At 44.4% G+C, this 16,538-nt stretch overlaps 1 protein-coding gene across 3 annotated transcripts in view; it reads right to left on the bottom strand.

Moving 5' to 3' along the window:
• The window catches only part of POU6F2 (POU class 6 homeobox 2), a 618,450-nt gene that overhangs the window by 24,357 nt on the left and 577,555 nt on the right, over window positions 1-16,538 (bottom strand). For all 3 annotated transcript variants that reach the window (XM_075557538.1, XM_075557540.1, XM_075557539.1), the window contains exon 7: window positions 702-908. In XM_075557538.1, the coding sequence (XP_075413653.1) occupies window positions 702-908 (207 nt within the window). The remainder of the gene's footprint in view (window positions 1-701; window positions 909-16,538) is intronic.

Genomic DNA, 16,538 nt, shown 5'->3' on the forward strand with positions numbered 1-16,538 from the left:
CTTGGTAGAAGCACAGCAAGAGTGCTCCTTGGAGACAGGGTGGGGAAGCTTCGTCTTATGTACTTTGGACATGTGGTCCGGAGCAGGACCAGGCCGTGCTTCATTCTGTTATACATGGGGCAGCTGTGAGTGAAAACTGACCGGATGGCATCTAACAACCTGCCCCCCCCACACCATGTGGTCCTATCTTCATTTTTTAATGCTTACTACTCAGCCGTTAGCATGACACATAGGAGACACTTGATTGGTATTTAAATGAAGAAATGAACCAGACCATTATGGTATCAGGGAAATCCAACCATTCAGCAACTCCCAGTGTTTATTCTTTAATATGTAGGCAGCATCTTGGGATCCCTTGGTGCTCAATAATGATTTGTTCCCACTTAGAGCTAAAATATAAGTGCTCTTGGCTTCTACTTGATCTCACTTAAAATGCATCTGAACATTAAGTGTCATGAGTGTAGATACCTAAGAAAACACCCTATTGAATTTTAAGCCACTGCGCGTGTAGACAATGCAATCTATTCTTGCGTTTCGACTTGAGAGCCATGTAGGTATTCCCCTCCATGCCCTAAGAATGTAAGATAAATTGGCTTGCTTTTCATCAGCATTCCTAGGTTAGGATTAGTGGGATTAAATGTACTGTAATTGAAAAATGACTTGTCATTGACGGCGGCTGAGTGGAAGAAGGAAGGCTTTACCTGTTGGCCTGGCTTGATGGGGGAGAGCGTGATGCCCTGGGTGTTGATCACCGGCAGGATCTGGTTCCCGATGACCGTGGCGATGATCTGGCCCTGGGCGTTTGTCAGCAGCTGGGGGGTGATTGGTTGCACCTGAAGGCCCTGTGCACCACTTGCTGCTTGGCCTGATGGCCCTGGACTAGGCATCAGTGGAATGGTTCCAATAATCTGCAAGAGACAGGTCAGAGATGAGCAGCCCACCCTGCGCTGGTGTGCACATGCATGAAGACCCCCCTGAATCCCGTCTCTGGGGATGCTACCTGGGGGACTAGAATCTGTGAAGGGGGTTAGAAATGCAGCTGCGGGCACTCATATGAAGGGATACATGGCCCGAGTTCAAGTGAGGGAAGGGAAGAAGTCTTTAAAACCCATATTGGGCTGCTCCTGATGAGGTCTGCAGTTCAAAGGCATCAGCCACTCTGTGGGAGGAAAATGCTGAAGCCATTTTCATAAAGATTTCTTCTGGTAAATGCTATGTAGGGTCACTGTGCATTCGAATCAACTTGAGATTACAGTGGGCTTGATTTAATGACATAGACCTGTGGTTTCTGCCAGGGAAGCACATATCTCTTTTTTCCCCTTAGAACCAGGGAGCAGGAGAACCTTGGGACACCCAAAGCCATAGTCTATGTGGGAGCTGCACGTCTGCCCCTCAGGACTGAACACACACGAGCTCCACTGCACCTGCCTCCCACCCGTGTTCCCTTCTGCATTCCCCATCTCTCCCCCCCTTCACCAACAGCCTGCTCTCTCTCTCAAGGTCAAGGGCCAATGCTGCTCGGTGGCTTTTCCTGAGACTCCTCAGCAAGATTACCAGGAAACCCTTTGCCCTGGAGCTGACTCCAACTCACGAGGAACCCATGTGTGTCAGAAGAGAGCTGTGATCCATGGAGTTTTCAGTGGCTGATCTTTTTGGAAGTAGATCACCAGACCTTCCTTCTGAGACTTCTCTGATTGGACTTGAACCTCCAACCTTCAGACTCATGGTTAAGCATGTCAATGCTTTAGATCAGAGAGATGACCCAGTAGGATTTTAACTGAAACTCATTTGTTGAAAGGGTAGACCTGTCCTGTGAGTTTCTGAGACTGGGACTCTTTATACCCCATCTTTCTCCCATAAAGTGCCTGGTAGTTTCAAGCCACCAACCTTGTGGTTAGTAGCCCAACTCTTACACCACCAGGGCTCCTTCCGTAGGATTAGGGCCCTATGATAGCATCAGTATCTTCATGGTCCTCAAGAATCCAGACTCTGCAATCAGAGAGATGAGGCTCCTTTCTCAGCTGTGCCACTTACTTGTTGTTAAAGAACTCAAGCTAACTGAAGGTTTCTAAAAAAATCTTTGAAACATGTAAAACAAAGGTGAAATGAGTATGAGGAGCTGAAATCAGGAAAAAAAAGATCAATCTTTAATGTTGTAGTTTAAACAGGGGCCCAAAGTTTAGTAATTCAGGTGGCAGTATGGGCTTCGCTTTGCTGTTGAGTAGTTTCTGACCTTAAGAGTTTCTGACCTTAAGGTGGCTCAAACGGTTAGACACTCAGCTACTAACTGAGAGATTGGCAGCTCAAACACACTCAGAGGAGGTTCCTTGGGTGGACAGTCTGGTAATCTCTTTCCAAAAGCCAGAGTCTTAAAAACGGCGGAGAGCACAGTTATACCATGAAACACACGAGGGTCACTCGGTGTGGGATGGGAACTGGTTTTCTCTGGTCCCAGTGAATGGATTGTGCGGATGGCCAGCAGGAATGGCCTGGCCGGGTCCAATGGCTAGGCTACAGAGAAAGGGAGTATGGTGAAGCAGCCTGTGTACAGTGTACTTATAACATACCAAAGCAGAGACCGTGGTACATACATTGTCAGGGACAGTCTGTAAGGGACCAACATATGATCTGTGCATCCAGTTGATGGGGACCCATCGCACTTCCTGTGTGATGTGAATTCCCCTCCCCACACTGTTTGGTGGTGGGTGAAGCTGCTCTGCTTGACTTTTGACTTCAAGGGCAGATTCCCGGATGTGCACTGAGGCCAGGGAGTCCAGGGGCTACCGTTGCCTGTTCATCGGATCTCAGCAAGTGGTTTTGCACATAAGGTTTGATTTCACTCATGATTCTTACATCAACCCTATGAAGTAGGCATTAGGGTTGAAAGGGCAAGGATATGAGGGCTGGGGTGGTTAAGTGAGTGGACGAGCTGGTCAGCTCATAGAAACTGGGAAATAAGGAGCTCTGGGGGTGCCGTGGGGGTGCCGTGGAGAAGCATAACCAGCTCGGAAAGACCTGGCGATCTGCTGCTGAAAGATTACAGACAGGAAATCATAGACAGGAAATCACAGACAGGAAAGGGCAGTTCTATTCTGTTGAGTGGGGTCACTGTGAGTTGAAATCGGGTGAATGACACAATAGCATCAACAACAAGGAGCTAGAAGTGGTATTTAGGTCAGACTGACCCCCAAATTCCTGCTTTCCCCACTTTATGCAGGTCATTGAAGGGGATCAGCTCAAAGAAGAGGCACCACAATCCCTTTTGTAATCTACAACACTGGGCATATATACAATCTCATTCCTCTCCTCACACACCCTGAGGCAGGCCTTGAACGCAGTTTCTCCATCAATGTTGTTTTGAATGAATGAATGGCTATCACTCAGCTATCCATTGCACCTGGGACCCTAGGAGAACTGTGAGGCCACACCACTCAGTGACAAAGATCATCCAGAAAAATAACCCTCCCCTCACTTGGCAGTTGCTTCCACCACCAAAGCCCCGTGGGATTGCCCTAATGGGGGAGCTGAGTGAGTATCAAGTATCAGTGGCAGTTGTCAATGGATGTTGATAAAGGTCAAGTAATTACTAGGAGAGTGGTCAGTAGAGCCGCCGGGAGTGTTCACCTCATTGAACTAGCCCGTGGTGTATGCCCAGTAACATCAGCAAGGCACGCATCCCACCCATGTGAGTCCGGTCAGGAGGGGTCCACATCGATAGATCAGAGCTCATAAGTACTTTATTGATGAGTGGCCTTGCATTAAACAGCTCAGGATCCAAGGCTGGCTATACAGCCCCACAGGCAATTTATGAGAGGCTGGGAGAGTGCTTCATTGGAAAACCCCGCTTTCCTCCTTGACAGTCAACCCACCTACCCTGGCTCCTCTCCGTTTCTGAGGCTTAGAAGCCCTGCCCCATCTGATTGGCTTAGGTTGGAAGCCTGTGGGGAAGAGGCTGGATTCATTTAGGTGGCAGGGTTGTGGGCTCTATTTTAGGCAGCATTTCAGTATGTTTAGATGAGGGCGCTTCAGAGGGCGACGAGGCAGCTGACAGTTACAGAACGCACTGGTGCTGAGGAGAGCTGCCTTGTAGTCGCAGAAGATTGACATGAGTCTGCTGGCTTCCTTGGTAATGAGATGCTCTGCCGACTTTCCGAGCAGAAGGAAGGCAGGTGAATGCAAGCAACTTCTTAAGCATCACCTCTCTTCTCAATGTTGTGCTGTGACATTACTAAAACATGGTGCTACGTATGTTCCTTTCCACATCGATTGCTTGGCATCGCTTAGGTAGACTAGGAGAACGCTGATGTTAGAGCCAGGCAAATCTGTCATGGCATTGCTGAGGGAGCTCTTTCATAGAGAGGCGGGGCTATGAAGTGAAAGTGGGGGTCAGGCGAGATTCTAAAGTTGGGGTGTCTTCTGTGAAACTATGCATCGCTCATTTTTGCTTCCCTGTCAGGTGATTTGGTATCAGTCTCCCAGCAGATCAAAATCTTGGCAGTGCATTGGGAGGGATTTTGTAATATGCCCCTAAATGCCTTACAACGCTCTGGTTTTAATTTGCTTCCACTCACGAAGTGGTAGGGAATATCTTGTCTAAAAAGTCAATGATGGGCCTATGTTACTTAGGTTGACTCTTATTCCTCTTAGCATTTTTACCATCTCGTCAAAACTCCTCCAGGACTCCGGATTTCAAGAGGAAGCATTTGCATCTGGACATCTTTCCATGGAACCAGGAAAAGAAAACCTGAGAAGGCCTTACCTTTGGCTCTTCGATTTGAGAACAACGGTCAGAGAGAACACTTTGGAGACTCTTGCCTCAGCTTTTGAAATTTAGGTTCCTGGCTCCCCAAGCACAATGAAATTAGTTTCTGTAGAGTAGATTCCATGGGTCAGAGTAGAATTGTGCTCTACAAGGTTTTAAATGGCTGATTTTTCAAAAGGTTGTCAGGACTTTCTTCTGAGGTACCTCCGGGTGGACTTGAATCTCCAGCCTTTCTGTTAGCAGTTGAGTCAGTTGAGTACATTAATTGAGCACCATCCCTCTGAGTCCCAGAGCTAGAGATTTAGTATCAGGAGAAATCCTGAAGAAAGGACATGTCTTTGAGAAAATAAGACCACTAGGCTCTCCCTTCTGTCCAAGTCAGTAAGTACTCAAGACAAATACTCCTGTAAGTTTTTCTACCAATGCTGGGGACGGTGGCTGAGCAGCTAATACTTGCTAATACCTAAGGCACTGCATCTTGTGCTATGAAAACACAAAGAAGATGCATTAGGGACAGCCACACCACATGCAAAGAGGCTAACATTTTAAAAGAGGAAATGATTCGATTCAATTGATTGCCAAGGGCTGGCAACTTGATAAAAATCTCTGTACTCATAGTTTGGGCAAGGATCCTGGGTGGTGTAGTGGGTTTCATGTCGGGCTGCTAACCATAAAGTGATCAGGAGGTCGACACTGCCAGCCACTCCATATGAGAAAGATGAGGCTTGGGACTCCTGTGAGGAGTGAGAGCCCCAGGAACCTACAGGGCAGTCGACAATGCCGTATGCAGGATTGCAGTGAATCAGAATCAACTTGTTGGCCATGAGTTTACGATTTTTTAGTTTATGCGCTGGGTGCTCAAAAGAATATTGGGAATAACTGACCATGGAGAGGTAGGTGGGTGTGGTTAGGGAAGAATTTACAGAATTAATGCGTTCTTGGGTGAGAATTGGAAAAGTAGTGAAAAAATTTTAAACAAGAGTCTAGAAAAGATTAACAGTGAGGAGCATGGGCATGCTGAGTTGCTAGTTTGGATCCAAGAGAGGGTGGAAATGGTGGAGAAATGGCACTTCAGTGTCTGGAGGGTCAATCCCATATAGCACCAGAGGATTGAATAAGAGACTTTAGAATTCGACGTGGTGTTCATGAAGTCTTTTTGGTGTGAGAGTGACAGGATAGATAGAAAGGACTGAAATCGAAGAGACATTACAGACCAGGAGATCAGTAGCTAGGATGCTATTGTAGCCACCCAAGTGTGAAGCAAAATACCTCAATGAATCCTTGACATCAGGGATGCCTGATTCATCGACTTCCACTTCAATTCAAAAGCACGATCTACTATATGTCTAAGTTGCAACATTGGAAAAATTTGATTGACGTTATTGCCCCATCAATCCCAAGGCAGATAGCGCAGGCATTACTTGCAACGATTTGCTAGGTCTTTGCCCTGGCTCTCCAACTGTAATGATTCATGTCTGATGAATGCCTTAACCAGGCAGAACCCCATAATGGCATTGTAGTGATAATTTGTGACCTCAAAGAGTCCCAGGCCTCTCTGACAGAAGACTTATTTGGTTGTTGCTATTCATATCCACCTGTCTCTTTCTTTAGATTGGTTGTGGCATAAACCACAACGGAAGAAGAGTCGATGTTGCTAGAACAACTAAAAAGAAATTCATTAAAATGACGACTGGTGCCCATCATTTACAACTCCCTTTAAGTATTTCCATAAGAATTTGGGTGGCACCGAGGCAAAGCACTAAGGGGGTGCAGCAGAACAGCAAGGGAACGGAGCGGCGAGGTCCCCAAGGAATGCTGAAGGTGGACTTTGGGGCCAGGGCGTGGTGCCCCAACAGACTGGACTGGAAAACACTCCTAAAGGCCAAAAAACGATCCTTGAACTAACTACAAGCTTTTTTTTCTTGTGTTTTGTTTTGTTCTTTTTCATTGGTTTGTTGTTGTATATTGTTGCTTGGTTTTGCTGTCTTGTTTTTGTGCATGTTATTATCTCCACAGGTCTGTCTAAATAAGACAGGTTGGATGAACAATCTGGAGGAGAAAACAACTGGACAGACAGTTCTGAGGGGACATGGGAGAGGGGGAGGTGGGGGGAAAGGAAGTGGTGTTAACAAACCCAGGGACAAGGGAACAACAAGTGATTCAAATTGGTGGTGAGGAGGGTGTGGGAGGCCTGGTTGGGTATGATCAAGGGTAATGTAACCAAGAGGAATTGCGGAAACCCTGGTGGGGACTGAGCATGATAGTGGGACAGGAGGAAAGTCAAGGGAAATAGAGGAAAGAGCTTGGAGAGAGAAGGCATTTATAGAGGTCTAGATAAGGCATGTACATATGCAAATATGTTTATATATGAGGATGGAGAAATAGATCTATGTGCATATATTTATAGGTTTAGTATTAAGGTAGCAGAAGGACATTGGGCCTCCACTCAAGTATTCCCTCAAGGCAAGAATATTTTCTTCTATTACATTGGCATTCTATGATGCTCACCATCCCGACACAACCTTTGAAGACAAAGTGGGCGCATAAGCAAATGTGGTGAAGAAAGCTGATCGTGCCCGGCTATCAAAAGATATAGCGTCTGGGCTTTTAAAGGTTTGAAGGCAAACAAGCAGCCATCTAGCGCAGAAGCAATGAAGTCCACGTGAAAGAAGCACACCAGTCTGTGTGATCACGAGGTGTTGAAGGGATCAGGTATCAGGCATCATCAGAACAAAAAAATCTTACCATAGTGAATGAGGGTGGGGAGTGTGGAGTGGAGACCCAAAGCCCATTTGTAGGCTACTGGAGAACCCCTTGCAGAGGGGTCTCGGGGAGGAGACGAGCCAGTCAGGGTGGGATGTAGCAATAATGAAAAATACAACTTTCCCCTAGTTTCTAAATGCTCCCTCCCCTCCCCTCCCCACTATCATGATCCCAATTCTAGCTTGCAAGTCTGGCTAGACCAGAGGATGTACACTGGTACAGATAGGAACCAGAAACACAGGGAATCCAGGGTGGATGATACCTTCAGGACCAGTGGTGTGAGGGGCGATACTGGGAGTGTAGAGGATGAGTGGGTTGGAAAGGGGGAACCAATTACAAGGATCTACATGTGACCTCCTCCCTGGGGGACGGACAACAGAAAAGTGGGTGAAGGGAGACATCTGACAATGTAAGCTATGACAAAATAATAATTTATAAATTATCAAGGGTTCATGAAGGAGGGGGAAATGGGGAGGGAGGGGAAAAATGAGGACCTGAAGCCAGGGGCTTAAGTGGAGAACAAATGTTTTGAGAATGATGAGGTCAATGAATGTACAAATGTGCTTTACACAATTGATGTATGTATGGATTGTGATAAGAGTCCTATGAACCCCTAATAAAACTTAAAAACCCCTTTCAAAATTTAGGTGGCTTCCACATAAATGTGATTATCAATAATTCAGCAGCAATTATAATTAAATCCAGACTAAATATTATTTTGTGATCAGAGCAAACACAGGAATTCAAGGCCACATACTATGTTGGGTTACTATATTATTTAAAAAATGCCCATCTGTACCATATGTACAAATATGCTTGAAACAATTGATGTATGCAAAGTTATAAGAGGTGCAAGAGCTCCCAATAAAATGATTTAAAAATCCAAACCAAAACAAAAAACCAAAAAACAAACATGAAAGTAGTATAGTACTAAAAAAAGATACAATGCCCCCTGGACCTCAGTCTGGTAGGCATGCTCAGTTGAATGACTTATAATGGATGGAGGGTAAAGCACTTTGAATTTATTCCCCACATACATAGGTGTCATTAACAACACTCTGAGCATGGCATCACAGAAGCCCAGGGCATCCAGACAAGTGGTCTGATGGACCGCATGTCGTAATAGCCTATGACATGCTGTTACACTCTGCTACAGAGAATGGGATTGCAGTTGTCAAATTGACAAGCAATTTTCTCGCACATATTTTAAAGAAAAGGAAACCTGGTGAATTCCTCATGTCTTTCAATCTATCAGCAGAGACAATTCTTTCTCAAATATTTGTGTAACCTCAGCACTTTTTGGTCAAGAGCCTTTTGTTAACATCGCATCACCTCGTCCATTTTTGAACAAAGAGCTTATAGCGTCTGAGAGCCGAGGAGCTGGTGGGGAGACATCACCAGGAGAAAATACAGCCAATCATCTTTTCCTTCCCTTCTGGTCTGGCCATCACCACTTCTCTCTTCTTCTAAGTGATGGCTTTATGTTCTTCATGCGATGCAGTCATTGCAAACTCCTTGTGTTTCCAGGTTTACATATTGTTATATATATTGAACTCTACTCTTCATGCTGCCCCAAATAATTGCTGAAATCCTAACCCGTATACCTGTGGCCGTGACTTTGTTTGCGACCAATAGAGCTTTTCTCTGAAGACATTATTTGGCTAAGTTGTACCAGAAGTAGGTTAGGTCTGAGTGAAGTAATATAAAACAGAACCACAGACATAGAAACAAAGTCACAGGTTAAAAACTAACCCCAAGTGATGCTGGCAGTTGGTGCATCTGTGCAATAGTTAGGCTTTGTTCAAACCTGGCTAGGCCAGGAATCTCAGTGTTTTGGCAGTTCTGACCTAACATGATGTAATCAACTCCTTGATGGAATCTGCTGTGAGCAGCTAAGTAGTTGTAGGAAGATTAGAACAGAATGCAACCTCCTTACTCAGGTCACAGCCCTGAGGCAACGGAAAGGGCTTTTCCTTGGGGTAGGGCCCCTCCCTTATGTAAGTAGACACTGTGGGAGAACTTGCTTGCCTTGTTCTCAGACTGGATCCTACATCTGATTCATTCACTTTGGTTTCTCTGGTCTTGAGCCAAGGGCGTGTCATATTGACTGCTGACCCTGGGAGCCATCTGTGGCCTTGCCCACCTTGGACTCACTCACTTTGGCAGCCTGATAACTGCTTGTGGTTTTCCTGCCTATCTTGGATTCATCATCCTCCGAAGTTATGTGAGTCAGGAGAAGCTTCAAACTTAACATCTGACCCACAGAACTTGCACTGAATGTGCCTACTTCTATGACTGTGTGAACCATTTTTAAAAATAGAAATTTCTGACTATCTATCTATCTATCTATCTATCTATCTATCTATCTATCTATCTATCTATCTCTATCACTGGTTTTGCACCTCTAGAGAACCTAACCTAACACAAGCAATAAATATCAAAGGAATACCAAAAATTGCTGGCAGCCATCAGGAACTCAGAGAGAGGCTTAGAGCAGCTCTTCTCTCAAAGGCCCAAAAGAAATAAACACGATGGACACTCTGATTTGGACTTCTAGCCTCAGGAACTGTAAGAAAATAAGTTTTTCTTCCTTTAAAGCCGTCAACTCTGTGGTATTATGAATATCCTAGGAAACTAAGACAAGTCTGAAGGATATTCTAAAAGTTATTTTGGCTGCACCAATTAGGACATTGATTCCAGGAAGTATATATTTGTTTCCCAAATGAGTTGTGCTTTCCTAAGACCCTATCTAGGGCCTTCTACTTTACTATGTCCAAGATGAAGAACAAGAGGAATATGAATATTGGGAGTGGTTCTAGCAGAAAATCCAAGTCAGAGAATGGTCAGGGCTTGAGGATAACCAAAGGAAGGCTATCAACTGAAGGAAGCCATTAATCAAGTGCTGGTGAATTGATTGCTATAGAGTTGAGGATTCCTCATGGTAACCCCATGGGTATGAGACTATAGTTGTGTCCCATAGGCCTTTCAATAGTTGAAGACACTTCAATGCCCTCAAAGGATTTTCAGAAGAAGATTGCTAAGCCCTTCTTCCACAGAGCTCTGTGTGGACCCCAATCTCAAACTCTGGTCAGCGGATTAGCCATTTGCACCACACACCAAACGAAGGGCAAAGAGATTTGATCTTGCAGGCAATGCCAATGAGTGGACTGTGGCTTCTTGAAGCCTTGGGAATTTCAGGGTTCCGGAAGACAGAGCCATGATTGGTGGCTGGTAGGGGTATGGAAATAGAGAATGACAGAGTGCTACGGGGGCCTAGCTTAAGCCTGTAACATGAGACAAATGAACTTAGGCTGACTTGCAAGAAATGGATGACACACGTATCTTTAAGGATCATCTGTGTGAAAGGAATTTTTAAAGTGTACATTTTAATGCTTATGTTAGCTGGGAACACACTTTGACTTGATTATTTTTCACTGCTAGTGAGAAAAAGGATCGCGGCTGGGTGTTCTGTTTGGCTTCAACTCTGGAAATACTCATGCAGCATAAAAATATTGGAGGTGTGAGGGTCTTGAAGGTGTTACTCTCTGTCACATTGGGAGAAAAATAATTTGCATGAAAATGGATATCAGAAAAAACCCCAGCTATCACAACAATAAAAACAATCCTCAGCTTTAAAAGCTTGTTTTTGTTGTCAGGGACTGTGGAGTAGTTCAGATTCCTATTGACCCCTGTCCAGCATATGAAACTTCCTTAAAAGCCACTAAAGATTAATCTCTCCTTAATATAATTTGAGATGAAGATAGAGGAATGTAATTCCCACTGTCTGGGAATCAGAGTACTGTATTCAAACTGAGGCAATGCATGTATGACTGGGATACTGTAGGTGAATTATGTCATCTCAGTGATCTCAGTATGCTGATCTGTAAAATGGGAATAATAAGGTCTACTTCACAAGGTCATCGCGAGGTCTAAATAAAAGTATACGTGCACAGCATCTAGTAGGTGTTCTATCAACCTGACAGGTGTCTGATAAAATATTTGTTCATCGCTTCTGTTTGCTCACATACTTGTTTGGAAACTTCTGGGCATTTGCATGGAGTTTCAGTATCAGAATTTATAGAGGAAGCTTCTGCAAACCAGTGGAACCATTCTAGAATGCAGACACTCACAATAAGGGTACACACTGTCAGTCTCTATGGGAGCTGACAGCCTCGTTGTTGCTTCCATGAAGCAGCTGGTGGGTTTGAACTGCCGATCTTGTGGCTAGCACCCAACCCACAGTGCCACCAGGACATCTTACCAGTGGAACAAGGTAACCGGATTAGTAATGTCTTCTCAAATTTGTAGAGGGGAATCTGAAGATGAGAGATCATGGCTTTTGAGCCTAGTGGGGAGGAGAGAAAGATAGGGGGAGGAAGAAGAGGGGAAGAGAGAGGAATATAAATCGACTTTGAAGTAGTGCTGCATGCACTGAGAACAGGGGCAGAGAGGGGTCGGGGTCATATAAAATTCTGCTCCCCAGGACCACGAGTGGAGTGGGCACAGGGACACAGAGCTTTGAGAAGGGGCCCCAGGAAAAGCTCTCTTGAGAGGGGAGCAAGCAGGGGGAAGAAAATGTAATCTCAGGAAGTGCCAATGGAAGGTCCCAACCAGACCTTGAAGGAACTGAGGAAAGTTGCTCTCACCATCTGCTGGTCCAGAGCATATGCAGCCCATTTAAGACAGTTCCGTCACGTGACACATCTGATCCCAGTCGCCTCTTCCCACTTCAACCTGATCGGGTCAGAAGCCAGCTCAGTACACTGGTTGAAGGAGAAAATCATTCCCACTGGGAAAGAGAACTGGACCTGCTGATCTTTCCACAGTCCTGGGCCCTATGAAGAGGGTTCAGCTGGGATGTGGTGGTAGTGGAAAGGGGCCAATTTCACACGTCTGTTAAGTGTGAGCTTGGGTAATTGTTGGGGAGAGTGCATCTTGTTTGCAATTCGGCAATGCTGTTAGGTGTCATCAGTTCGGTTATGACTAATAGGGATCTTATGACACATACAACAGAGTGGAACACTGTCCTATCTTGTGCTGTCCCCAGATTGAATTATCTTTAAACTAAGTACTACTGAGCGGATTCTGACTCACGGTGACTCCATGCAAGTCAGAGTAGAACTGTGCTCAGGAAGGTTTTAAATGGCTGAGTTTTGGGGAAACAGATCACCAGGTCTTTCTTCCGAGGTGCCTCTGGGTGGACTTGAACCTCCATCCTGTTGGTTAGCAGCTGCAGGCACTAGTCATGCCTATATATTACCCAGGGACTCTGTATTACCAATGAATGACCAGAAATACCATGTGACCAGAGTCTGAACGTTTCCCCAAGGCTAGAGGAAGCACCGTGACAACTGGGAAGGAGCAGAGGTAGACAAGAGTAACGTTCCTTTGATAATTACACCCCTGGGCTTCAATCCATGCCTGATTTCCTCACTTACACTGGAACACTTTGGAGTTCATAAATAGACTGATATCCATAAATTAGTAGGCAAAAAACTTGGAATATATAATTCTCTACTGGTCCTTTCCTCCTCACCGACTATTATATGTGTGAGGAGGTTACCTGGGAGAGTAATTTACTATCTTTTCATTTTTTGGATTTAAATGTGGCATGTGGGCCCGCCATTAAGTATTTTGTATAATATCCATATGAACTATTGGTAAAGGTGTATTTTCTAAGTATTTGGTATTTGTAATTCTAGAGACAGTTAAGGTAGGAACTGCTCACCCCTCAAATATAACGCTTCAGAAGGGAGATTTCATGGGCCACAGCTGCAGGACGTCGTCAACTAAGGATGCTTGAAAATTTAAAGGAGAAAGCAAACAAGAAGGGGATTCGAAAGAAAGAATTTCATCAGCGGCCACAGCGAGCGAATTCTCAGTTGTGGGCGGAGTCTGTGTTTCCCCAGAGACGGTGGATTTGGTTCATTTCGGAGTGAGAGTTGCTGCTATATATACACCGATTGTTCAACTTTCAGCTGACTTAAAAATGGATGCTGTTCAAATGTTAGTTGTTGAAATTCCTCTCAGGCTTTTGGAAGCCTAAAACTATAACAGGGAGACACAGTGCCCACCGAACGAAGAATAATGATGGGGTGCAAGGAAAAGCCAGAAAAGTCCAGAGAAGTGTTGACATCTGACAATTAGTGCTGGTGTTCTCATAGGAATCGGCAATATCTGTAAGCAACAACACAGAGCTTTTGTGGCGTCCCGTTCCCTGTATTTCATTAAAAACTACACTGTATTGCTGTGCAGGGTGTCCTGTTCGTTTCCTTGCTGGGAAAGAGTGATCAAATGCATAATCCTTTGTTCGCCCAAGACAAATGAAGCCGGGGGGGAAAGGATCCTACAAGATCTTAATGGCATTAGACAGGATGCAGAATGCCAAGCAAAGAAGCTTGCCACGAAAAATTTGCTTATCAAGCAGGCCCGAACCTGCTATGCAGCCCATTAGCAGCAAGCATCTTGGAAGAAATTCCACATTTCATGGAACTGACAGGCCTCCCAAGTAAGAGTCAACACAGTTGAGAAAATGATCGCTCTTATTGGACCTGAATCTTTCCTGAGTTTCTTGGTAAAATGAAGTTAAGAGGCACGGCCCTGTTGTGAGCCATTGACAGCCCCCGTTATAAGAATACTACAACTGAATCTGGCAAGGCCAACCTCTGGAGGCAGATTGTTTTATTTATAACTTTATTTTGGTTAAGATGCACTGTGATATCAGCTCTTCAATGTTATGATAATCACGAAATTTGCTATTTTCTCTTTTATTTGGGTCTCCCCTCAAAGGTTAATTAACACCGAGAGAAAAGGAAATTTGGTCCAGAACATAATGAAAAGTATTACATTTATATAAGGCGATATATGCCATTGAGATTACAATGATCCATCTTGATTGGATCATAAGATTGAGATTAGAATGAAGTGAGGAGTCATCATAAATAGGCAAAGGCCAATTCCTGGAGTGACTGATGGGCAAGGCTTGGTGTCTGTGAAATACATTCTTTCCTTAAACTCACGTCTCTGTGCCTTTACGTGTAAGTGCCTACCATCCGCACAACTTTTAAAATTACATCTGAATTATGTATCCTCTATGTTGAAAAGCCCATTGGCAAATTCTGGATCCTTTAGGGACTTCCACATTTCTCTAGGAGCACTGGTGGCATAGTGGGTTACATGTTGGTCTGCTAACCGCAAGGTCAGCAGTTCAAAATCATTAGCCACTCCAATGGGGAAAGATGAGGTTTTCTGCTCCTGTAAAGATGTACAATCTTGGACATCCATGGGGGCTATTCTACTCTATGCTTTAGGGTTGCTACCAGTCAGTGTGAACTTAATGACAATGAGTGACTATTATTCTCTATGAAGGAGCCGTAGTGGCACTATGATTAAGCACTGGCTTCCAACCAAAAGGTCAGCAGTCCAGAAAACCAACCATTCCATGGGAGAAAGGTGTTCCCATTCACTTCCATAAAGAATATAACATTAGAAACCTCGTGGGACAGTTTTATTCTGTCATACAAAGTTACTCTGTCAAAAAGAACTTAACAGCGATGGATACCGTCTTTATGATGAGCTGTGGTGGCTGAATGGTTAACCTAATCAGAGATGGTTAAAACCCACCCAGGAACTCTGCCAGAGAAAGAGCCAGCAATGCGCCTCCGTAACAACCACAGCCAAGCAAACCCGAGGGACAGTTCCAGGGCACGACAATTTCACAACAACAACACAACGATTTGTATATGAATCTGTTTTCCTCACCTTGCTCCTTACTTATCCACTCAATGAAGAAGTGAGATGAGGAAGACAGAAAAGGGGAGAGTCATTTGCAAAGTATTCGTCCCAGCAATTGTGAAGATTTGGTTGGGCAAGGTGAAGGAATCAATGGGAGACAGCCTTCTGTGATGGGGAGAACTACCCAGTGGCACCCCATTGGGCCTCTAAGCAAGAGCCAAATGAACAAATTTCATAGCACTACCTGGAATTCTCTTGGAACAAAAGGAGTGGGGTTTGGAGGCTTCTTTTTGGAAATGGGGACCCACTGAAAAGATCTCACCTAATTTAATCCAATCCAGCCTGTTTATGAATTTGTCATATGTACACATTGGCAGTGTTTTAATTGTCAGCATAGAGTAAAGGACTGAGGTCCGCATCACTGATAATTGAATCTTGCATTCCACATCTATGTACTTTATTGAGTGCCTGCTGTGTACCAGTTGTTGTGCTAGATTTTGTGCATCTAGGACACATTTGATTTCCCTTACCTTTGTTTTAGACCCCTCTGATTGTAAAAAGAAGATGACTGAAATGCATACTGAAGTCAGGTAAGCACTAGACCTGGACTGCTTTATGGGAGCTGGTGGGACGTGGATGCACTGGAGCCTCTAGCATTTCAAAAAAGTTCATGGACGATCTTCATTATCTTCTAATCTCACTTTTTAAAGACCCTTCATATTTTTAAAATAGAAAGTTCAAAAATGTTTCAAGTACCAGGATGTTTTAAAAAGAAGTCTTGCGAGTGGACTTTGCTTTTAAATATTTCTTTCCATCATCCCTTTCTCTTTCCCCCCACTGACTACAACTTAAATTACCAAGACTTTTCACTTTGTCTGCAGTTGTTTGCCTTGCAGAGTAGCAGAAACACCTCTCTTCCACCGAAATGCATCACAGGGAAGAAGCCATCATTTTGCAGAAAGACCAAACTTTGTAAGCTTTTACAGGCTTTGCCTACGGATTTAAGTTTTAATTCCAGGAAAAAATACCTAAAATTTGGGGAAGTATTTCTGCTTCTGCCTGTTGATGCCAGATTAAGTAACTAAATCAGATTAAAGTCATTTATTGCTTGAGAGAACCCCTTTTAGTTTGACTCAGCTTTAGTCCTCAAAAGCTTCAGAAAATATTCCTAAATGAACTCCTGGACTGTTTATTTGACATTTCTTCCCCAGCAGGACAAAAAGAGAGATAGCTACAATATTACATACACACACACACACACACACACACACACACACAC

Source organism: Tenrec ecaudatus, chromosome 9, assembly GCF_050624435.1.
Source record: "Tenrec ecaudatus isolate mTenEca1 chromosome 9, mTenEca1.hap1, whole genome shotgun sequence".
NCBI classification, from domain to species: domain Eukaryota; kingdom Metazoa; phylum Chordata; class Mammalia; order Afrosoricida; family Tenrecidae; genus Tenrec; species Tenrec ecaudatus.